This window comes from Neodiprion lecontei, chromosome 1 (genome assembly GCF_021901455.1).
Source record: "Neodiprion lecontei isolate iyNeoLeco1 chromosome 1, iyNeoLeco1.1, whole genome shotgun sequence".
Classification (NCBI taxonomy): Eukaryota; Metazoa; Arthropoda; class Insecta; order Hymenoptera; family Diprionidae; genus Neodiprion; species Neodiprion lecontei.
Window position 1 is genome coordinate 34,398,322 of NC_060260.1, and position 25,928 is coordinate 34,424,249.

The 25,928-nt window shown below is 44.8% G+C and overlaps 1 protein-coding gene across 4 annotated transcripts in view; it reads right to left on the reverse strand.

The window, feature by feature from the left end:
• Positions 1–1,082: 1,082 nt before the first annotated feature.
• LOC107223590 (rho GTPase-activating protein 20) overlaps positions 1,083–25,928 on the reverse strand; it is a 76,714-nt gene continuing 51,868 nt past the window's right edge. For 2 of the 4 annotated variants that reach the window (XM_015663307.2, XM_046746554.1), the window contains exons 2-8: positions 9,536–9,721; positions 6,473–6,628; positions 6,150–6,367; positions 5,914–6,040; positions 4,914–5,575; positions 4,489–4,787; positions 1,083–4,368 (exon numbers count right to left, since the gene is read on the reverse strand). In XM_015663307.2, coding sequence (XP_015518793.1) covers positions 3,203–4,368; positions 4,489–4,787; positions 4,914–5,575; positions 5,914–6,040; positions 6,150–6,367; positions 6,473–6,628; positions 9,536–9,721 — 2,814 coding nt within the window. In that variant the 3' untranslated portion in view covers positions 1,083–3,202. Of the gene's footprint in view, positions 4,369–4,488; positions 4,788–4,913; positions 5,576–5,913; positions 6,041–6,149; positions 6,368–6,472; positions 6,629–9,535; positions 9,722–12,037; positions 12,165–24,484; positions 24,692–25,928 lie in introns of those variants that run through there. The other 2 variants (XM_046746555.1, XM_046746553.1) reach the window with 2 other exon arrangements.

The following is a 25,928-nucleotide window of genomic DNA, read 5'->3' on the forward strand; positions in this document are numbered from 1 at the left end:
GTACAATTACCATTGTTGTAAAGCTTAGACCCGTCAGATTTCCTAGAATACGTTCCAACGTGGCTGTTAGAAATTTTTAATATTCCATTCGCATCTCATCTTCCATTGAAAGTCATTTTTTTCCCGCGCACGTTTCATGCTCCGCCCTAGCTAGCAAGAGGTGGAATTTGTGCACCTTGAGAGATTCAATTAAAAAACGCCCCGGCAGCGCACGATTGTATATAAATGTGCTCGGAGAATTTGGGATCACGGATATGCCCAACAATAAACCCATGTAGACAAAAACCCGATTGCCGTTGCAGCGACACGTGGTTGTTACAGGCACATATGGACTACATGCAATGTATAATTACGTATAGACAGATGAACATTAGCGTTAAAGTTGAGTGATTCCTTTCATTGATTGACAAAAACTTCCGATTTCACTAAATAGTATCGAATACGACTTCGGCAGTGTGCGTGCAGCATGCGAAGATTTATAAGTCTTCCATGTTGTATTAATGCTTCGCCGATTCGTATCGAATGATATAAGCTTAATTTTGAATTCAACTTACATTAGCAAGTAGACAGCTCGTTCGATCGGTTTTCGATCTAAGCTGTCGTCCAAAGAGTGTTTTTGCAGCTGCTCTTCACTCTAAATCAACGAATTCATGGTTACTTTTAAAGAAATTGGTGTTTATACATTGGACCGATGGAAATGTCGAATAAAAATGGGTCCATGAAGATACCTTCAAATTTTTCTCTAGAGGTCTGTCTAATTGGAGACTTGCAAATTCGTCGAATTGCATGATTTTTCAATTTTCATCATCGAACTATTAACTCGTAACCCTAAAATCATTTACACGTAATGGAAAACTAGGGTACATAAAATATTTCACAATTTTAAACAAAAACAAATCTATTCGGCGACTACGTTCATTACCTACCTTTCTGTCTTTCTTTACAGATCCGCAATTACGTGTACACAATGTGCGCGCGTAAATGCGCTACTGAGATACCTTATCTTCCCGCATGTTTTAAATCCTTTAATGTACTGCAGAAGCATTGAAAATGAACAACGATAGTATAAAATACGAAAGATATTTACTTTGATAATATGTCGTATAATTTAGCTAGGTAAGGAGTATACATATACATATTCAATCGGCGTTGTCCATATTCATCGGTGTGAATGTTTATAAATTTAGCAATTATATAAAATTATACAGTAGTATTATATGTATAATAACGTATATTATTTACAAACGAAAAATCGGAAAATAATCCTTTATATTTAATTCACATAAAACTGTAATGTATATTTTTAAGATTATTCGCACATAACTTCGTCCCACGTACAAAGCAGCATTCTAAATGTGTTAAATATAAAGACCTATTGTCTCATGTAACTAATTGATAATAATTACTGTCATGTTTATTGTATGTGTAGACAAGACTGGTCATAATTGAATTTTTTCCGCACGGTCGAAAAACGAAAGCAAGATGACGAATAAATATTTGAGTGGCTGCCCATAATATATATGTATATCTATACGGTGTCTAAATTGCATAACTCCTTTTTCGTTTCAATTGAACGCATCTTCGGTGTATGAACATGACTCTCTGAAATAGAGTAGTAGAGGTAATTTTTGATGAAAATTTGAGGAAAATAGTTGTCGAATTTATGCGTCGTTAGAGTAGATTTGTAGATGTGTATCTTTCACGAATAAACTTTTAGAATATCGTTTCATTTCCAAAAAAAACTGTTTCAATAAAAATGAGCTTGCTGAAATCTATTTTCCGAAAGGCTTGGTTTTGCAACTGGAGACATCAGACTTGGGTGATTGTAAAGGAATAAATAATAATAGAAATACAGCAGTGTGAACTTTTTTTATGACACCGTACTGTGCGTGTGTTCGTATTCTTTAATGAAGAAAGCCGAAATTTACGGGAAAATCCTTAATTTAATAAGTTTTAACGAATACATATTTTCATTAGACGAACAAAAATATATGAAAATAATTAGACCACTGGTAATCCTGTGTCAAGAGAAGTAAAAAAGTGAGAATTAACAATGTTAAAAATTTGTTTGATATTCATCTATACCTGTCATAACTCTCTGTCATTACATTACTTCGGGCTTGATCACCTAAAAGAATATATAAACACATAACTTATATTTTAAAATAAAAATCGTATATTACCTCGTTTCGAGTCTTGTCAGTATATCTTTAACTTAAGCTTAATTATAATTTTCATATATACGAGTATCTTACCTGTAATAATAAGTATGTTAAGGTTGGAAGCACCCTGGAACTCATTGTCAGTATAAAAAGCTGTGATTTATCGCGTACACTACATATATCAACAATCTGAATACAATATTCTCTAAATATATAAAAGACACATGTGTACATAACATTATAGTTTTGGAGCATTCTTATTCATTTAACAATAATAATATTAATAGTTAAAATAATAATAATAATAATTTTTATTTTTATAGTAATAATTATCATTATTATCATTAAGGGCAGATCCCGCAATAGGTGAAAAATATGTCTATGCCTATTTGTTATATTGTGATCTAGACTTACATCGAAGTATATATTCAGTACTTTTCTTTCTAAATATCCTTTCGGACGTTTTCTGAGTTTAGACTAGGTGAACCATCGCACTGCAGGACCACGTATTTCGACAATCAAATGTGAACAAACTTAACTGTTTCGAGTGTGATACATATGTGTGTGTGTGTGTATGTGTATTGTATGTATTTATAAAACGTTAATCCGCCAGATAACTACATATGTAGTATCTATAGTAAAATATATACTCCGCCTGGTTCCTTATCATCAACCTTAAACAATGACCTTCTTAGTTCAAACAGTCCAAGGCCGAATTCGTGTATATGTAACGTATAGTATTTATACATGAAGAAACTCGAAAAACCACCTCGTGGGTGAGAACATTGATTGCAGACACCCGATAACCAGGCTTGAAAAATCAATGTTACAAACAGAGATAATCGAATGACTAATTTTTGATTTCATACCGCGGCTTGAAAAACGACCAACATAATACAACAATTATATAGATCAGTTCCCTGCACGAATTGGACTTTGACGACGGCAATATTACATCTGAGGCGCAAGTTTGATCATTCGCATAAAAATGTCATCACGCGTTCATCGCGCTAAGCTATAGGTATATACAACGAAGACCCCTAAACGTAGCTCTCGTCATCCACAATGGATCTCGGGTATCCAAGATGTCTCGTCGTGATTGGGGCACGGGGCTGCGGCGGGGGTCGGTAGGGGGGCGGGGGAGGCAGAGACCTGGACCTGCTGGCGATTTTGTGCCTGTCATCGAGGCTCATATGCACCGGTGGCAGATGCCTGAGTCTCGGAGGTAGCGGCGGCGGAGTATCGGGCCAAGTGCGCTCGCCGTCGTCCTCATCCCCGTAAATGTCGATGGCTTCGGCCTGCTTGAAGGAGTAAAGATCACCCTGCTCTCTGGCGGTGTAAATGTCGTTTATCGTCTCCCTGTTGCCGTATATATTGTTCTCGGATTTATTGTACTCATAGTGCTCGCTCCGAGACTCTTTATTCACGTATATCTCGCTTTTAACTTTCTTGAACTCGTACAAGTCGCTCCCGGAGTGATAACTGCCGTTCTGAGACACCGGCGACTCTCTGTTTATGTACGCCTCGGACTTGACCTTTTTGAAATCGGCAAAATGGTCCTTCTTGAAGTCGTACCGGTCGGCGGACAGGGGTGAGTCACGGCTGTTCAGATCCTGCTCAGAGTCGTGTATCGATACTCGCTCGGTGCAGGCTTCCTGCTGCGACAGCCTGTCATACTCGACCCGCATCTCCTGCGCAAGATCCATCTGTGACCTGAACATGTCCTTGCAGTTCTCGACGTTTTCCTTCATCGAATCTTGCCGCATGAAATCTCTCCGGTATATATCCTTGTCCTCGAATCTCTCCTTCCGCTGTTCCTGCTCCTCGAGCTTCGTTCTCGGCGTTCGTTTCAGTTGCGCTCTGAGCCAGTCCTGACGTTGGAAATTCGGGTTCGGATGCGCGTTGCCCTTGTCCTCGCGGAAGTTTTGACTCACGTTACTCTGGTTCCCAGACGCGTAACCATTCATACGCTCCTCCCAGCCACTGTAAACTCGCACGTAAGATTTACTCGACTTGTCCTCCTTTATCATGGTCTTGTCGAAGCTCGATGTCGACGCGTTCACAGTCGAATCTTCCGAACCGACCGGCGACTCTGGGATGAACAATTGACAGTCCGACAAGGTGAGACCCGAGTCCCGGGATAACGACATGTGATCCTTTCGCGGCGGTTCCGTCAGGTCTAAACTGTCCAACGAAAGACCACCTGCTGCAACAAACCAAATTATTATGCACTCGTAATGACATCGCTTTAAAATTTACATTTACATTTCATGTCATAGCGACTAACGCAGTGGACACAATTGCGTAATATCAAAGTTAGACTTACAGTGTAGACTATCGGTGCTTTCCTCGGCACCGCTGTCGCTCCTCTCTTCGCCAAGGAGTTGGGTGACTCCTTCGCCGAAGAGGGTCTCGCAGTGGCGTATGAGCATTTCGGTCAGCGCCGGTATCGCCCTGCTTTGATTAACGGATGGGCTGGGAGACCAAAGGAGGCTGGGTCCGCAGCAGACGCCGAGGTTACTAGCGCACATCAGGTTGTGCTTCGACCGTCTGGCAACGTGATGCAAAACGCATATCAAGTGGGAGAGGAGGGTATAGTTGGCCTTGGGTAGACGGTCCAAAATGCTGTAACGAAAATGAGAAAAAACGTTGTAATAAAGACTCGCCGTAACAAGGCGTTAATCAAACCCCGCAACTATTGCGTTAGCGTAATCATGCCTTAGACATTCACCGTCTTGCCAGATAATTCACCTTTTTATTGTTTGTACGGAGTTAGCAGTGTCCAGACTCGCCATCCAGAGTGGGAACAGGTGTGACGTCAGTAGGGGGTCGGGCAGTGACCTCAGGAAGTCCTTGAGCAGTGCCGCGACCGCGATCACAGGGGCATCTTCGAGGCAGCTCGGATCCCCCGTCGACTCGATTTGGTCCCTGAGTTCTCTGACTATCCTGACGTTGGCTGATTTCCGGAAGATTCCCTGGGTGAAGGGGCCCTTTGCAAACAGTTGCTGGAGCATTACGAGCACGGGTTTCGGCAGTCCGTTCTCGTCGAGCCTCGAAAGATTCACGCCGAAGATGCTGGGGTTCAGGGAGAGAGATCTCCTCAAGAGGCCGGAGATCTTCGACTTGTTCTTCTTTATCGGGGACTTGAGAACGGGCCTCAGTATGAAGTGGCAGTTGTCGTGGCCGCTTTTGTTGCAGTGTTCCAGGTCGAAGCCCTCCTCTGCCGATATCGTGTGCCGCAGGTTTGACAACTTGATGGCGAACGGTCTTTCGTGTCCGATCAGCGGGTACGGGGACTCGTCCGATGACGTTCTAGCCCAAAGCTGGAACGGTCCCTGGAGGTCCAGCAGACGCGTTGCTAGATTGACACACGCGCCTGCGGTCATCTCTGGCCCAACCATGATCGTCTTGCACTGTAATCGAGCAAAGGTTCGGCGTCAGTTATCACAGATATGAGACAATGAATGGTAGAGACTGTTCTACGCAATGACTTTCAGTTTTCAGAGCGAAAAAACTTACTCGGCAAAACATCTATAAAAGTATGCGAAGTGTGAGTATTCGGTTTGATATCTGGGGTATGAAAAAAGCTCGAAGCTTGTATGTGAGAAACAAGAGAGAAACACAACGTGCTCGAGCTGGTTGGTCGAAAATGAATGCGTCGAAGGCGAGTAGCATGACCCCGCGGTAAATAAAGCTAAGTGAAAAATGTTTCGTTGCATTAATATTTGAAGGAGCAGGTATGTGTACTTACATATTCCGTGTTGGTATCGCTGTCGTGGTAAACGACTTGAATGTTCGTGTCTGGAGGCTCCTTCATGCTCTCCTCTCTCACGAGTTCCGTAAGCCGTCCCCACCACAAATCTCTAGCTGCAGCGGTCCTGTTCGGTAAAGAAGAAGCGGAGAATGTGTAAAATGGTATTTCTTTTGGAGGAGCGATCGGGAAATAGTTTCAAAAACTTGCTAAGCATTTATTGCTTGTAAACTAACATGAAAGTCGCTACGACGTTCGTCGTTGGCCATCCCAGGACGAAGCTCGTATCCTGAGACTTGTTCGACTCGGCAACATCCTCGATATGACCGGCCGTTAACCAGAGTTCGCTCATGCGGACAGACTGCTTCAATTTGAAGTTACCGCCACTTCGTGCTTTCGCTATCAGAAGGAGATCCGAGAAGAGGAACAAGTGTCTCTCCTGGGACTGCATTCCCTTGAAATTTCAACGAAAAAATATACGTCAGTACATCTACTCGACACGTAGATATGCGCATATAAAATCGCAGACTTGTATTACACGTAGGTAGTATAAACTCACGGTGGTAAACTGTACAGGTGTTTCCAGCAGAAAGGTTCTCGGTGGTGACTTTGGAGCTGGAGCGCCATTAGCCGAGTTCAGACATTTTTGTGAAAGTACCCTCGTCAGCCGTCCAGTGCTACCATTAGTCCGCTTGCGTATCAAGTTTTTCATTTTCTGAAAAATAATTGGACATGAAAATCGTTAGTATTTTTTCAAGATACCTGCTGCGAATGCGCAAGTACGTATTAGAAAATCTTCAAGTCACGAGACCTGGAATGACGTAGATTCCATTAGTATGGTTAGGCGGTCCCTGGATAAACAGGTATAAGGTATTTCTATATATTTCTCCTTCTTTCGTCGGGAGTAGAAAGTTTTCAAACACATATATTTCCCAATCAACGGAACAGAACGGAAAACGTATGTTACAACAAATACTCCGCGTACCCGGAGTACACTGCATGAGACAAACCATGCGGCATTCCGTTTCGTTCATGAAATATTCATATGAATGTAATAGGATGTGATTGGTTTGAAAAATATTGTAAATGGCCTTGCCGATTTTTCGAAAAATAAATCCGATCCCTAAGCTTATCAGATCGAGTGTTGCACGTCTCTGCTATGTACGGTACCCCACGATGCACTGCCTCAGGTCGAATTCTTGACTGGCAAATAGAAGTATCGCGTGACATTTTCGTAAAAATGATTCTCTCAGATGCATCAAATTGGGTAAAAAAAAGAACAAATTTCATCCACAAACTGTGACGTGTGACGGTCGTTACTCGTTGTCGCGCACAGCATTGACGCATAACAATGGTTATATGGTTCGCGAGTAAATACAATGGTACATTTCCTGTAATAGCAGCGGGCGCGACCTTCCGTTTGTTCGTTTGCAATTGAACAGAGTTACTTTTGTACTACCTGTACTAAGAGACTGTCGGTCAAATTTTACTGCGTACAGGCAACTTTGCACACATTGGCGATTGCTGGAGTATTGTAGGTGGGTACATTTTACAACAGAAAGCAATTTTGCCCGTAATAATGAATTTCAATGCAGCTTACCGCCAACTCGCGACAAGACGCCGAGTGGAATAAGAAAAAAAGTTGAAAGAATTTACAGAGAAAAAAAAATATGTATATATATATATATATATATATCGGAGCACCGACAGTTAACAAGAATGAAAAATATATTCGCTGGATCGTTGGCCTCCTTGGCGCTCCAACCGTCGCTGCTGTTGCTACAGCAATATCTTTCTCCTCGCATTGCAGGTCGCCGTAGAGTCATTATTATACGGGCTTATCTTTTGCGCCAGGAGAAGCCGATCTCCATGGTATGATACCGTACCGCTTCATCGATCCCGCGGCAAAGGTACAATTTCATTATTCCTTGTTGCTGGAGCTGGAGGTGGAGGTGGAGGTATCGGATGCATGAATTTTATGACGAAATAGGCAAAAGATCACGGCACTGGTGCAACGCGGCAAGTGGACGTTCGCCACGCTATATTATAGCGGTATTAGGTGCCCTTATTTCCGCTCTTCGTTGTACTTTCCCGTCCCGCCGCGAGTCAGTAGTACGTGTAAGGTAGAGCCAGACCCGCGAGGCCGGTCTGAATTCCTAGCAATTTCTCAACGGCAAATTGGCGTGAATTTCTTTATCCCTATCTTTAAAGACACGCGGCCTTTGACACGACGCCGCACGTGCAGTTATCCCGCTCTTCGATCTTTTACTTCTCATTTTTCTCTCTTATTTTACACCTTATAAACTCTTTTCAATTCTTTCTTTATGCTCGGTTAACTCGTTCCAGGACCGGTAAGAAGCATTATTCCTTCTCGTTTGTGTTTTTTTTTTGATTTTTTTTTTTTGTTAGTTACAATCGAGCTAATCGGAATCGCTGAGGTTACTTTGAAACGTAATACGAGGCTTCGGGGTCGAGATCGGGTAGCGCCGCATAAACCAGTTATTTCACGATTGCATTGCGATATAGGTAGCTCAATGACGTCATTACCGATAAATCGATATCCGTACGTATCCGTTGCAGAACGTGATTCAGCTGACGTAATTCAGGAGCTGGATCAAAAATTGGACTTGATCGATTATGCGCCAATTTTTGTTCGAATATTGACTTGAAAATCGTGCATTGCATCGACACGAGCAGCTATATTGAGCAATGAACAAATACTGGAAATTGCATCCAGCAAAATTGCATCAAGTTTCATCAGCGATCATCTCAAAACTACACATTTGTCGACTCATTTCCGTTTCCATTGATTTCTAAATTGAGCAATTCGCACCTACGCATACAGCCCAAACAGAAATGGTATAAGAAGCGTGAAAAGCTAAGCAACCGACAGGCATAGAAACAATATTACGAGGCGCAAGTGCAGAGTGCAGATGCGCCTGAAGGAAGGTGGCATTGTCCCTGGCGATACGGGATGTGAAAACGTAAGCAGCGTGGGCAATGGAATAGTGGTGTGAGCGATTTGCATATTGGGCGTTACGTAGGGCGTTGTCAGTGCACCGGGGATTACGAACCATTAGAAAGATTAGTCGGCACATTTGGCCCGCCTGTCGCTAGAGCACGTGCGATAAATGTGTCATTCGTGTGGAGGCATCGCGTCGCGTCGACGACTACAAAGGGTTTCATAATAGCTGATGTACGTTCGTACCAGCGCAGAGGGATGGACGGACGGATGGATGGAAGGATGGATGGAAGCATGTTGGGACATACGGCGCACGTCTAATCCAGCAGTAGACGAGGAGAACCGCGAGCACACGTGTCCGTAGTTATCCAACGGCGGCGTCGAGGTCGAGGTTGAGCTATGATAATTAGCCCATTATCATACACGATTTCGAAGTACCAGTTTCCGAAGGGACAGAGACTTGAATATCTTTCTCTTTGTGCGAGCCGCTCACACGAAGCCAGCGACATTTTCGCGCTGCGGGTATACATTGTGCGGGTAATATATGAGACTTGTGCTGAACTTTGCACTTAGCCATAGATTTTTCAATGCGAATACGCAATAGCACGGAGCCCCGGAGTGTATTGTAATTATACGAAAGTAAAAGTCACGCTCGCTCACCGTAGTGAGAACATCTCGCTCGTGGAGGCGCAGATTGTCCCCGGGGAAGAGTTCCTGGATTCGGTGAAGATCACCCTCCAGTTGACCCCGTTGTAGGACCGCTGCGCTTCCTACTCCATTTCCGTTCTCCACAACGTTTCGGGCCTCCTGCCCAAGGTACCTCTCGTATTCCGCGAGCCTCTGCACCTGGAATGAGAGAATGGAAAAAATTGAATTGCCGGTGAAAAAACTCGTTTGGAACGTCTGATTATCGATTTATCAGCCGAAGAATACGTCTGAAAATATATCGGTTCCCGTTGCGGGTGCAATTTTATATACGAATACAATAGATTCGTTCTTTTTCGTGATGCGGCTTTTTTCGTTAATATCATTCGCATCGAACCCACAGAGAGAACAGAAGGATATCCAGTCGACCAGGGGCAGGCTGAGTCGAAAGATATAAATGGGTTTGCGGGATATCCTTTGAGTAAACCTCTCGGGTTCAAAACGATGCCCGAAGTATAAATATGAATGGTAAAAGATTAAGCAATTTCAGGTTTGCAGGTGATATCAGGCGTTTGATCTATAATGACGTTCGAGAGAGCGTACAAAGCCCGTTATTAAAGTTGAATAAGAAGGTGCGTATATAGTGTGAAAAAGAAGCTGGATCGGAGAGATGACTCCACAAAAAGCCGAGGTAATGAGCAACGGAATCGACAGCCATTCGAGCGATTATTGACAGATTGAAGGATCGGATTCACGCGTGAGTACCTACCGTGCAGGTTTCTTTTTCTTGCAGCTTAAAGTACGTAAGAAGCTCCCGTAGAAGAGTAAAATCGAAAAAAAAGGTTCGGGCAAACGCGCGACAAAAAATAAAATATAAATAAATAAAAATAAAAAAAAAACAACATGAAAGATGAAAATCAAACGCACTCGATAAAGCAAACCGTTGAAACTATCGGAGTAGGCATGAATGATGATGGCCCTGGAGAACCGAGCTGTAATCTCCGTATACCGATGATGATATCGTTCCGATCGTTAATGACCATCCATAAGCTACCGAGGTGCACGCGGTCTCGAACTTAAATAAAGAGCACCATAGTGGAGTACCTGGGAAAAAAAAGCCTCAGAATGAAAACTACTTCCACAGATGAATACCACGAGCAATGTGACTAATAGCACGGGTGTGAGAAATCGAGTTATTTTCTCGGCTAGTCAGTTGAAATCACGGTTAACTGGAAGGACAAAGACCTTATCTGGTAATATGAAATTATTAATTTTGTCTGCGGTTCCGGCAATACATCCTGCATCTTGTATATGCCGAATCAAATCAGTGTAGCGTATCATTGAATTTTGTACAATATATGTATGTAAACACAAATATTGAATATTGTAGTGCTAAGTTACGCTCTTCTTCGTCGCGGTGCGCGCCGAGTGACTCATACGTACTTCGTCTTACTACGACTGGTTGAATCACAGTTTGCTTTGTGACGATGCCCCCCCCCCCCCTAGTTCGTATTTTTAAACGAGGAAGCGCGTATTGGTGCGATATGTCTTCATGGGTGTGGGTGTAACGTGCGAACACATACCGGAATGAATGTACGTACATAGGAAAGGTATGAAAAAAATTAGCACTCTGAGAACAATTGATGGCATGGATTCAGTAGGACGTAGTTAAATGAAAAAAATATGGTAACGTTGTTACTTCAATACTTATATGCCGAACATGAACAATATGTAAATTGTTGTGTGATTTGATCCACGCAGAGGGTGTAAAGGGAATGAGATTTCAGCAAATTCCCTTTGTAGAAATGTTCAACAAACCCATCGTACTTCAGATACTCTTTTTCCTTGACGCATGCAAACCCGACCATGTCACGATGATATTTTTGTACGATTGTGGGGTAATATCAGGAGGCACGAATCAGATCGAACTCAATTCGAACGCTCCTGAAGTCAGCATCACCTGCGCAGGTGTGTATGAACTCGGAGGTGTAAAGCGTACTACGGATGTGCTAGATTCGGTAGTTTGTTATCGTAACACGTTTCCCCTCAAGGTCAGTCCGTGGTAACAGATGTTAAGCTGGGTGTTCCACACCGTATGTATACAAGGCGAAACAGAACAGCGTGTGCTTTTTCGTAAACAGGTTTTCTCAAACCGGTCGTCGTCATGCACGTCGTTCGAGAGTATGGATGGAGGTGTAAGTGTACCCTGCATACTGCGTGTGATTTGTGATCAAAATTCGGATCTTGAGACGCGCCCCGCGTGTGCCGGAATAGCGCGACGCCGATGGTTAGATCTTCACGGTAAAAAAGTTTAACAAAGGCACAAGGCGTGTACCGTTGCTCTCTACATAAGAGACGACGTGATAAGAGTCTCCAAAAGGACAGGAAGAAGGTGCCGAATTAATTCAGCTAGAAGCGGGCCATCTTGAACCCTCGTCTATTGCTACACATGTACGCTTATGAGAAGGAGAGAGAGAGAGAGAGGGAGGAGAGAAAAAGAAAATAACTCGAACTCACCTGCAGCGTCATGCTGGCAAAGTTTTGAGAGTAGTCGGAAACATAACCGTCGTCGTTATCGAACACGTTCACACGCTTGACAAACATTCTTTTACAACGAGTAGGCATGCACGCGTTTCGTTTGACACTTGTTTATTGAGCGAATGTACTTGTAACAGAACGTGTGGGTTCGAAGTTAGCACCTCGATCCCGACTTAGCATCGGACATTCAGAGATCAACAAAAACAACGATAATTTTTTTCAACTCTAGCGTAGACAACTAACTGTATCCTAAACGATAGGCTTGCCTTTTTCAGCGACAGTCGTATACCGTTCAGAATATTAGCACACGGTTATTTTCAACTTATACGTAGGTATTTGCACTTAGAGACCCGGGGAAGCCGGCTATCTCACAGACTACATCTTGTCGACTGGTCCGCGTCTGGTTTCTACGCTCATCTTTTATGCCCCGGCATAACTTCCGATTCTGCGACTTCCGTGAATTCAGATCTGACTACTTCCTAAGATGACGCACTCGACTTCTCAGTTTTAAAATGGACATCGTCTCGCGAGGCACGGATCTCTACGATCATTCACTGCTCCTACCCGTGTCACACACCTCGTTTGTTAACTCACGTGCAGATTGAGTACCTCGGCGTGATTCACACGCGTCGTCGGCCAGATTTACGTGAAAGTTAACGAACGAACTGTTTCAGCATTTACCTTTGGGACAGTTCTGACGCCCATTTGGCGCGTTTAGAAACGGGATAAATATGAAACCTGCACCTCTGATCGCGATGTGTCTCCCGAGGCGGAAATGAGAAATTTTCTAATGCGAGACTACGGAGGGCCGCGTTCCTTCCCCGTGTTTGCAACGCCAAATACTTACGGATAACACGAATCGCTAACGTCCAGTCTTTGATAATGCATCGGGCGATCCTCACGCGTTGCAGCGTTTTCAGCTTTCGCCGGCTTTGAAGCGAGAGGGTTTTAGTATTCCTGGTTAGTTTAGGAAACACTCTTTTTCCCCTGTTCTCCTCCCCATATTTTCTTCTCGCTTCATCCATCGCCGTTTCCCATCATTACCACGATAATGAGCAGGGCTTCAGCTCACGTTCATTTTTCTCACCGTTCATAGGGTCTGACGTTCGCACACTTTCACCTAGCACGTATAATACGGCATAATTTCATCGGAACGCCACGCCGCGCCGCGATGATCCATGAATCGGTCGGAATTATTACCAGTACCATTTTCCACACGTGTCTATTATTCTATCAGTTCTGAAGTGTTTCGCAGATCACAGCACCGCCCACTCGTAATGCAGAAATGATTTTCCCTCGCTGCAGTAGGTATGCACGCGATTGCGTGGATGTAATGGAAATTGCTGTGCACCTGTTACAAGCATCAAGTTTCTTTTTTAACGAGCTATTTCCCTAACGACCCGAGATATAATACAATCGTCCTAACCTCCGGTGATCAGGCTGCGGTATTTCGCAATATTCGAGTTATGTCAGTGCTCTGTTGTTGTTGACCCAGAAATTTTTTTATTTATACAACTTCCTGCCAGCGTGACGCAAGTATATTAAACTTACTCAGAGAAACAGAGTTCAATGAAAAACTGGAAGTAACGAGCAGAAAGAAATTGTGCCAACCAATTGTGCACCGATCGGTTAGAAACTATTGTTTTATTATAAGATTGTTCAGGGGTTTAGATATGATCATTTTTATTTTATTTTTTTTCAACGATAGCGCACGAGGTCGACGTCAGCGTTTGATAGAACTATGTCCATCTAGCTAAGCTAATGTGGCACTAAGCCTACTTTGCATATAATTACCAGCTCCAAAGAAAGATATTCAAGCGTGCGGGGATAAGTTTAGAAATATGAATCCATCTTCGCGTATCGGTTGCACAGACGCGGTTGATGGTGTTTAGGTTTCGAGAAGGTATTAAAAAGCCTCGTTAAGAACTTTCTTAGGATCCTTAAGGTGTTCAAATCATAATCATAATCCCAGAGAAGTTGTATATCCCCACTTCTCGATACTCAGCCGGGCCCGGAGATGATTAGAATATTATATCCGCCTAGGAATTTTCAAAGGTAAATCGAGACAGTGTGTAATAAATCTTGAAGAGTATAACATTATGTGCTAATCAATTTTGAGCACCTGTTGTAGCTTCGCGTCGTTCAAAAAAAAGAAACATCATCAAGAACTTATTCTCGCTGTCCACTTAGGTGGTTCGTTCGAAAAGATCGTCGCAGAGATTCGCGACAGTAGCGTGACAACGATCGATTGATATAAACCAACGTTTCATAATTCGAGAGATAAGTATCGATAACGCCAATTCATTCCTTTTCTCCCTATCCATCTTTTTGTTGTTACGTCAATTACAAAAAGCCAGGGCGAGGGGTTCGACGCGTCCCTAACGTAAATGATATTTTACGGCATTTGCGTACAACATGCATGGGTACATGGTACGTGTAACCGAGGTTCAGTGGTGAATGGCGAAGGTCGGCGTTGTCTCTCCGGGTGTACGAGTATGTCCGTCGATCCGTGAAGCACCGTTACACTCCTTGCTGCTAAACTCCCTGTCGACTGTGCTTCGCTGCAGTCTCCTCGGCCACCTCGTACTGGCAGGAAGTTCTCCGCCTGACAGTTTTCTACTACCGACAGCTGATATTTTCCAAGGTCAGCTGATCTCGGTAGACACTGCACTGACTTCCATCAGAGGATGCAGCATCGTGCGTGTGCGCTGAGCCTCACACAATGCATTCGTTGCTCAGTACTGGTAGGTATCGACTGCGACAAGGTAGGCGTACGAGCAATGCAAGCGTGCCTGACAGGGTTCGTTCGTTTTCAATTCAGCTGCGGTTTCACGTCCGTCCGGATTATTATGCCAGAGTACAGATATTGGATCAACGTTGTTGATACGAAAATAGGGTAGTTGTGGTTTGCGTTTCAAGTCCTTACACAGATTGTCTTGAAGAGTGATCGAGTGCTTTGTGCCTTGAAGATGGAAGATTCTCAGCAGTTTTCTATATATTTCACACGAGAGTACAAGTATGAAGTCGGTTTTGGTTTAATTGGGGAATAACTTTAAGATCCTTACACGCGATTCGATCTCTTTGCGTTCTCATTCTGAATCATAACTGCATAACCGCCTCGATTCGATACCCTACATTTCGCACCTCGCAGACTCGAGGGTCGAATGAGGAGCAGACGAGGTCCTGTCCCAGAAAGAATAATTCGCCAGCACACACAGTGCAGCAGCATCAGCAGCATCATCGGCATCGGTAGCCGCAGCGAGAGCGTAATCGAGTTGAAAGAGAAGCATGAGAATCTCCGTTAGAATTTACGGTTAATCTACGAATTGGAGGTACATAGATGAGAGATATACGTAGAGGCATGGCGTGAACGTGACGATATTCTCAGGGCGTGTTATGCATATACGATACTACACGATGTTTCACGAGGTGGTATGTGCTCCGGTTTCTCATGCGTACCGGGCGTCAAGATGATAATAAGTTACGTCGTAAATAAGATCTGAAAGGAGGATTAATAACTGTTGGGCATGTGGTAACATCCCGAGAGTAGAGCGGACGGTCTGACGTCACAGGCACAACATATTATCTCCGTCGGAGTACGAATATCTCTGGCGAGATTGTTCGGATACCGGGCAGTGCAGCGTGCAAAGGACACCGAGGGAGTACCGCTGATTAGTGCTGCGGGCGATGGAAGGGAAACCGGGATGCGAATACGCAGATATCTAGGCGTACTAGGTACGGACAGATCTCTCGAGATTAGGGGTTAACCTGGCAGGTGTCTCCGCGCTCAGGTAGTTAACGGAATAATGGCATTCGCCCGGGATCGTCGCGGGCAGGCTCCAGGCTCCTCCTGGACCAGGGATCTCAGACAACGATCGCCCTGCGCTGAACGGTACAATCTTCGCGCGATATCTTGAAAACTTGTCTCCCCGACTCTCCGGCGACTCCCCCGGGTAACGACCGAAGAGGTTCGTTCCTCACTTCGAGACGAGGTAAGAATGCCGGTGTACCAGAGGCCAAGTCTTGCCAGGTCAACCCAACAATAACTCAATTTGTTACTTTCGGTTAGCTCGAGTTTCGTCCCGCGGCTGCAAGGCATTCGCTCTGTCCGTTTAAACGCGCCTTGTGGCGTAGGTATACTCTCTCGACTGGTCGTTGCTGCTGCTGCTGAGACTGGATGGTATTCGACGGAGTTTTGTAACACTGAACAGGTGTCTCTCGGGTTGCAACATACACGCGCCGCGCGATCTTGTACATTCATTCGGTTATGTACCACCTTGATTTCCTTGGGTTTCTCTCAAACCCGGGGATTTCTCCGCGTTTGGGATTTCGACCATTATTTATTCCAACTAAATCTTCTCCTCGCTGCCTTTTCGTGGGTTTCGAGATCCCGACTCGCTCGTTCGTTCGTTCGTTCGTTCGTCGCGGCCTCTCAAAGACTTATCATACCCGCCGACACGAATGTCACGATAAAACTAATTATGGGAACAAACTCAATTACCCACATCGTACGGTTTATAGTTTATTGTACGACAGGGAAAATAATACGGATTCCTGTATCAACACAACGGTGTAGATTGATTATTCTCAATTCGTTTGCATGCAATCGCGTACTACAAACGTCTCTGAGAATTGCTTAATATTCTCCAAGCTTATTGTATACTATATGTGTGAGATTTTTGCCCAACCTTTCTGATTTTTGACACCGTTGGATCAGTTCAATTATTATTATACACATGATATATAGGAAGGCATAATATTGCGTTGCTTTTTTTCTGTAATTCTCAGTATTAATTTTCATACCGAACATCATGCCACTGATTAACATACCGGTCGAAGATCGTTGCATACCAACGGCTGTGTTACCGCCTGGTCAACAAATGAAGTAAGGAAGAAAAAGAACGCGAACACGTATGCACACAAGAAAAATCTTTGAGAAAAAAAAAGAAACAACAACAACAACTGTACCGGTCCAAATTTGTATATCTCGAAAACATATTACGGGCTGTAAAAATTGATCGATATTACGACGTTTTAATAACTTGCCAAACGGGGGTGTAATCGCAAACTACCAGTCATTGACCATGTGGCAATATACATGTGCCTACCACGTGTAATATCGAAGCAAAATTAATAGCCCGCTCATTAATCGCCGTGTAACTAAATTATCATTATCAATTTCAATGCGCTAATTGACGGCGAGGTAATCGCTTTCGTAATGGGGGAAAAAAAGTAAAAAAAAAAAACAACACAAGACCCGATGCCATTAGTGAATCAATCATTTTTTTCAACGTAGATACAGCATCGCCTCGAGTACCGCGACTCATAGGATCTATTCCCTGGGTGCAAAGCACGCAGAGGTCCTCCGGGACTCGCTCCTCAAAGTTCCCCGGACTCGTGGATAACCCCCCATGTAGATTGACGACGTGACCTGCGGTTGGCGGGGTGAAAATATTCCACGCGATAGTAGATCTATTTCTCGGTTTAGCACGGGGTACCGGATGATTGGAGTCCTCTCGCGTCCCGAAGGAATGACGTTGTGGTTACCCGGCACGTTCGCGATGCCCCCCGTACTTGCCGAGAGATAGCGATGCTGGCAGGTGGTAAGGATGAGCGATGGGACGGGTATCGGGTAGCGCCTGGTTTTCCCCACCACGATGCCAACTTGGGGTCCCCCACGGTCTCGGGGCCACGTTGATACACGACCACTGATTGGCATTGTTGGGCGGACCTCGTGGTGCAGATTTTGCAACAGGTAGCAGGTTCTGGTATTAAATACATACCTATCGTTACAGGCACGGGCGAGGATAACGGACATCGTCAACGTATCTTTGATTTTATCACTAAATTTGATCTATACGTTCGAGTATATCATACACACCTGTCTATCGCCTAACGGGTATATTTGCCAGTCCTCGATACATTCGCTCGATACCGAGAGCCAGATTTTGCGGTTTCATAATTGATAAAACGGATCGGAGAGATGTGGTTTTAAAATAATCTGTCGACAGGTGGCAATGGTAGTGTTTTAAAAATTTCACAAGGTGAAGGAAGAGGCTGGATTTACTTTGACTTTCTTACAAGTATTAAGAGGTAATTCACGCGCGGAAGGAATTATCTTATGGCTAAAATGTTTCGACAGTATGTTTTACGCGCTAACGATAAAACCGAGGCATCTCTCCGCAGACGGGAATCGCATCCATCCTCGAGAATGAACAAATGACTCGTTTATCACGTCGGCTATGCAACGAGCCGTATGGTACTCAGGTAGTTTCGTACGAGCCGTCGTGAGAACCATACGAAGACGTATGATGTTTAACGCACGTAAACGCGTGCCTGCCGCCGTCAAGAGTCGTATCGTGAAACCCACGGGTATAACACTATATCAAAAGCGTTACATCGTAGTGAAATATCGAATAGGCAGGCAGCTTATAGCTGCTCCGTTGCTGTGGCAGAGAGCCTTGGCTTAGATTCCAGGTTTGTCTGAAAGTACCGTACACACGTAGTTTGTTCGCAATACCCACTGCAGGTATAAATGCAGATACGACGACAAACGACGCTGGATGGTGAATGCTGGTTGGTCGTATGACGTACCACCTTCGACACTCGGTAATAAGTGATTATAATGGGATTTGCACTGCTATATGACCGAGAAGTCTCGCCGCGTGAGATGTGACGGAATAATGTGGAAATGTTTCGTCGAGTAGGGATCAGATTACAACGGCGAACAGTTTTGCATTATTGCATTATATTGAGACTCCGTGGATAGAGACGAGAAGAACCGAAAGTACGGGACCGGAGTTTAAGCTTTGACAATGAGTGCGGAAGATTGACTTCTTCGATGTATAATATTGCGGCCTCCTCTTGGCAATCAAGCTACGTTCGAGGCTATTTACGTAATCGAATGACGAGCTGCTGCTGCTGCTGCTCCTACCGACGCTTATGGAGTTGGCAGTTAAGATGGAGGGGAGAAAAGGTGTCGTGAACTTTGAATCTGCCGTTAAAATTCCTAACCCAAAACTCTGCGCGGCCTATGCTGTGGATGCGTAGGTATACCCAGTGCGTATAGAATACGATGTTTACCGCTAAGCAGCGGCGTTTATATTGCCCAGGTAGAATAATCAGGTACGTAGAAGTGATTTTTTTTCGCTTGAAATTCCAGCGAAAACAATATCACGGCAAGCAATTAGGAAACAAACGGTGCGGAGAGAAGTGGCTCGGGGCATGAACATTTTTAAAATGGAACCTCGCTGTCTATTTCTAAGCTATAATCACGTGTCCGAAGGTCATTACCAGAATTCACAAGTAGTATAACAGTGTCGCAGAATTTTGTTGCTCAACCGCAATTGGCGCCAATGAAAGAAAAGAATTCGGTGAATGGGATCACCTCGACTCACCGTAAGTCCAACTAGTATCAGCACCGTGGCACCAACTGGAGACTGATTCTTCCTCCACCACCATATCGATTTCTCGCATTACCGGTGCCATGCGACAAGAAATTTCCCAGAATTGTTTGGACTTTGGTCTTTAGCAATACGCGTTACAGCCATGAACATTTTAATTTTATCGAGTTTGTTGAGTAGAATTGCCTGTGGTTATCAATGATCAAGCCTTGGCAGTTTCCACGCACGAGAATTGGTTCTTTCAAAAATAGAGTTCAAATACTAATCCATCTTCGGTAAAAGACGTGCAGATACGTGAGTAGAATCGGTGTCACTTACACACATGGAGTACTGCTGCTCCAGGGAGTACCACCCTGTGTCGGAGGGGCGTTGCAGTCCGCGAAGATCCGAAGTTCGCGAGATATGAGATAATAACGGGCACAGGAAAACGAATTCGACCTCACTGGTGATGAGAGATATTAACGACAACAGAGTCAGGGTGGCTAGGTGGTCTAGTGGAGTAAGGCTCCAGTCAAGCATCTCTAGACGCCAGGTTCGATTCCTGGCTTCGGCGTTAATTTTTCGAAATCACCAATTTTTCGAATTTACATTCTTTCAACAAATATTCTCTCGTAGATAAATGATTTGCACATCCGCCTATCATTCATTAGACGACATTGCTTGTCTTACGTGGCTTCTCATCGGAAGCAAGGATTCAAAAAGGGTAAACACAACATCTACACATTAGAGTCTCCTTATACACAGTGCTTGCAGAGAAGAAACTTCTTACTCATACGAGATAATAGTTGAGAGGCTGGGGGGCCCTAGTGGGTGTCCTTGGGCCGAGTAGTGATCAGCACACACGTTGGGGCCCGCTGGAGTGTTATTTGCCCTCGAGCACGTTTACGCACAAATATCATCGTCTCAATGGCTTATAGCAGCCTCATCGACGATGCACAGTTGCGGTTTATACCGAGCCATTCGTTGAATCACTTGGCGGGCTTTGACGAGACGATGGAAAATGGTTTCCTTCTCTTGAACATGCCGTACGTACACGTTGCGGAGGCAGCAGTTTTGCGAGGGGTAAAAATCGTTGGAACCCTTCGGGCGTTACGAGCGCTACGCGTCACACTCGCTCCGCCCTTGCTATTTCTTCTTGATTGCGTTCGCGGTGTTTCGCAATTCCGTTTTGAGACAGTCGATTTCGACGGGAAATGCTCGAAGTATGCCGAGGAACAAACCTTTGAAAAGTTTCAGGCGTATAGAAAAAAGGTTCAAAGGTTTACTCGCGCAGTGGCAAACGCTTCCGCCGTTTCCATCACCCTGACAATCTATCAGGTAGCTATCCGAGGTCGAAGATGCCGTCGCGCCAGCCGTTCTTTGATTGTGATTGACGCCTGTCCACCTCTATAACTCAATCCATCCCATGCCGAGGCATGCACTCGTCGTTTGCTGCTAGCGTGCTATCCTAGCGTTGTTAAGTAACAGACGGTACAGTGAGTGAGCGAAAGTAAAACTCGAGGTCAAAGGACCAAAGATTACCGAAAATCCCGACAAACGGGAATTTTCTAAGGCAAGATAGACGGTAATTGGCTGGATGCTACAGCACGCCCCGGGGTGCATCCAAGGAAAGGATGCCTGCAGCAGGAAGTGATCGACTATTTACTGCAAACAGGTGCTTTTATTCTCTCATCCTGACTTCGGCGCACGGCAGTCACCGCGATTGTTCTCCTCGGACGATCGAGCAGACAAAGAGCTGCGCAGCAGCGAGGATTACGATTACCGAGAAGACCAGCAGGAACTAGGAAGTGTTCTGCGACGGGAGCGCACTTACACACAGCCAAGGGTTAACCTCACTGCGGGCAATTCGGACCAGCAGAAGCTGGGTTTGCCGGCGCACGGCGAATCCATGCGAGGCTCTATATCGCGGAAATGCGAAGAAGAACTGAACTGCGGTAGGACGTTCAAGAATTGACCGCACCATCCAGTTCAGTGCGAGAGTGGCGGGATGATAATTGCCAATAAGTCTGAAGCTCGCGGCGGGTTCACGCTGATAATTGCCACTGATTAAACTTGACAGTATCCAACTCGAACGGTGTCGTGAAGGCATGCGTTCATATCACCGGCGGCCAGTCATACCGCAAGCTTGACCATAAAAGTGGAAATTATTCACCCCGCGCACTTGTCACTTGACGATCACAACCTGATACCCGTAGACGTGGAAACGCGTTTGGAAACGTACAAAACCGTCCGAGTGGATACACCGCGCACATGTCGTTTACGATTGCATGCCGAACACGTCAGCGGCAGTCCTTCGGACTACCTGCAGCGGACAATGAGAAGGCTTGCGTTACCTGGCTGGAGAGATCGGGAGATTAAAGGAACGTGATTGAAACGAGATAAAAGAAAGAAAGAAAGAAAGGAAGAGAGAAAGAAACGAAAGGAATCACGATCGCAGGTAATCGCGCATTGTCGAGATTATAATTATGAGTGAGTTGCACTGGTAAGTACAATTTGATCAACAGCCGTTGTCATTCGGTCCCTAAAGTGGCGCTACCGTTCGAATACGATGCCAGGTGTTTACGATTACGGAAGGCATGTATTGCCTCGCGTACGTTTCGCCTTCAGCCTTGAGGAAGCTTTAAATATAGACGAGGCAATTAGAATAGTACATGTACGGAGAAAGTTTTGACATTCAAAGTAGCCGGGCAGCTCTTAATTTTTCACCGAACTTTATTCATGCCTGTATTATCGGCGTGTATCTTGTCCCATAAATATGCTTCTCCTGGCTCCGTAAGTCCTCTATACCCCGTGTAAGATGAATCAGTGGGTTCGTACATCCCCGCGGTACATCCGCGCAGCGTTCCGCCGTCCGCGTTGTAGAGTGTCCACAATTCCCATCACCGCGTACATCCAGTATATTCGGAAAATTTCAATGTGACCAAAGGTCACGCAGATAAATTCTCCGGAACGTGACAACCGTTGTCAGAGTGCTGCAGCAGCCCGCTGCTTGGTGCATCGGTGATATTAGGTCGCTGTTACGACAGAAGATGGGTGGGCACGTAAGGTACGAGGCACACGTCTATCGGCTGCATTAAGTGCAAGTAATCTCCAGCGGCTCTCGCGTCAATGCAACGACGCCGCGACGCAGGGATCGGGTCCCCTTAGGCGCGGGAAATTGAATAAACTTAAGTGAAATCAACTTGTAGGCATGAATATCCCTCGGGGCTCGATTTGTCGAGCAGGTATGCCTGGGTGCAGGTTTGTGCGTAATGTAACCGGGACAGGGGAAGAGGTGTCCGGTGCGTAAGGAGGCCGCCGGCTGGCGTCGTGACAGTCGCTTTAGTCTTGCTGCCTGCTGCAGCAGCTCCGGTCTGATTGTGAGTAAAATTGAAGTTTGCTTAGTCATCGCAAGAATGCGAGTAAAACTCATTCTGAGTGCTTGAATCGACCAGACGGCTTCAAGGGCGTCGTCGAGAAGCGTTTTTCGAGTGTCGGGGCGCCGAATGGTTGGAACGATCTTCCCGTGTGAAGTTTATAGGCCAGCACTTTGTGCCACGGTGAAAGATACCGGAGATGACCCGAGATTCGGTAGGACCGAGACAAGTAATTGAATGAGCTTTTAGACCAAAAACTTTCGCTACCTGTTCCTTTTCTATCCTTGGTGTTGAAAAGTCATCTCGTCCTTTTCTCGATAACCGGTGACCCCGAACTGGTACCTGCGCAATCTTGGCAGATGTGATAAAACCTTTATCCCTTTTAAGGAAAATATTTACTCCGAGTATTTGTCAATGCTATTTATCTTCGCACATGCCAGAACGGTGACGCAACACTTTGTTGAATCGTTCGATTTATAGTTCACGTTGTACCAGATGCAAATTCCTCGACCATTGTCATCACCGTTCCATTTGTAACGCTTACGTTATACTTCCTATTTTATTCATTTGAGATTGAGACAAAAATAAAACCGCGCAAAGGGAGCGAAAAAATCGACCGACTAATTCACTGTGCATACCTAATTCAAGTTGTCATTGATCGTTGTATCACGTTTACATTACTGTTCCTGTGCAGCAGTTTTCTCCCGCGTATTATTATTCGCCGATTAAGTGACTCGAGATAAATCACCTCACTTCAAAGATATCGCACGATGGACTTCATTCCAGCGACTTATAAAGGCATAATATGTGAGTCAGTAAGCGGTAAAATAATCATACACGCACGATGACACTGGTTTGAATGAGTACCGATATTGCAATCCGGTTTGATTGACATATATTGCTTGGATATTGTGATTGGAAATGAAATCGGTTCCCCGGTCTACATCGTTTACTTAGAGCCTTACGCGCGAGGTATTAGCAGCTTATACCCCTTGCTAGAGAAAGTTGATGAGCATGGATATCGTCAAGTGCAAGGTATGAAATTCGAAATTCTTAGAACAAATGGAAATGTGCGTGCAATGAAAAGGGCCCGATTGGTGTAACGGCGGCTAACATCAAACTGAAAATCATCCTTTCGGGCGTGATATCGAGAAGGTGATAAAGATTCGATCTCTGCCCGAAGGAGGCGCCAAAGACTGACTGCCGGTCAATGCACCAGCCCAGTTTTCGAAATAACTTCAAACGACAGCTCAGTCTCGTGTCGTCTTCGCAGTTTATATCCGCGGCTCTCTCGCGAGCCAAACTTCTCATTTTATCGGAAATCGTTCGCAGAATAACTCCCAAGAAGTTGGTACACAGCCAACTGGGTCGTTTATTAATAATTATGTCATGGATCTACCGGTGACAAGTAATGAGTTACATTCGATTCCAGGTCAAAGTTCAACGTTTCCTGTAATCTCCGCAAATAAATGCTATGTTATATGCTTATCATGAGCTCCTACATTTGTCATTAGAGAAAAAAAAAAAACACAGCAAAGAAAAATTTACTGCCGCGGTTCAAATTCATTTTAATTATTCACAGTCGATTTTCAAATATTTCAATTCCATTAATCGATCGTTTCACAATAAATTATGGTTTAAACGTCACGTATGCATATTTTCCTGACCTGATAGCTGTTATTGAAGAGTTTCTGCCAGACGTAACTCCACATAGATTCCTTCGCCGCGCGATCCTGTGCAGTTTTGTTACACATTGAAACTTGTGACGATAAACATGATGAAATTTTTATTAATGAAAAGTCGATGCACCGAACATCTCACTATTCGTATGACAACGCACTATCGAGAGTTAAAACTCCGAGGGAAAGTGTCAAAGTCGTTTGAGCCCCGTTCGAGAGACCGACGCACGTCTTGAACTCCGCAGGTACGCCGCCAGACTGAAGACTAAGAGAGACATTGCGATCGCTGCATTGTGGGGGTAGCGGTAATATACCTACAAGTTGCCTGGCAGTAAAATTAGGGGCGGCGGGGGTTCGACCCTCGGTGTAATTTTACAATTCTTAGAATCTAAGAAGCTTCCATGCAGTCCGGCAGTGCAGTGCACGTCCCCGTAAAGAAAATCGAATGGCCAGCCGAACTATAATCTGGATTAACCGACGAGCCGGTTTTGGGTTTAAAATAGGTGCACAAAATGGCGTCCACAATTACGAAGTGAAAAATTCACAAGTGACTAAGAGAGAGAAAAAAAAAAAAAATACTTCCAGAACATGCACATTCGTTGCAAGGTGCATAGAGCTGCAAGGAGTTTTTCACAACCGGCACTGTAATGGAGGGGCAGCAGAAAATTACAGTTTCTGCAGTCGACAAAGAAAGTCTCGGGGGAGTAAAATTCCGCAAAGAAAGAGAAACTAACACAAATTATCAGTGACGGTGGAACGCTAGGCAATTAGACCTGTGGCGTATAAGCGTATATGCGTTGGGAGTATAGAATAACGCGATGCGGGTGAACAGGTTGGCTGGTTGCCTGCGTACACTCGGTTGTAATGGACAGTTTGACTGCATATCGACATGTCGGGCGATATCGAGTTCCACATACCTGTGCAGTATCGATACACGGTAGTAAGTGCCGCGAGCTGTTAATGTTGCAGCGAGACTGTGTCATGTTTGCACAGTCATCCGTCCCGCATATTTATCGTATGGCTTACCTATCGGATCGGCGTGCGTTCTTTCACGGATCGAAGAGTCGTAGTAAGAGGAACGGCGGCTCTGCCTTCGTCCATTTCATTAGGTACAGAGGTAGGTGTACGTACCTGACGATAAGTATCACTCATCTGTAATCCGCGTACACCTACAGCGCGGATTGATCCTCGTCCAGGTTCTGTAAGATATACGGCATACTTGACCGCGGTACACTTACACCTGAACGTAATAAAATCTGGCGTGTTCCAGTGGCTGGGTTGGGCCTCGGTTCGATCTTATTATACGTTTAATGCGGGTTATGTACGGAGAAGCCGTTAGCGACGCTTTGTTCGGCATATAAACCTTCTTGACTTAACCTAACCTTGGTTAACCTAGCCTAGTTTAAGTCCAGAATAACCAGTCTTCGAGTGC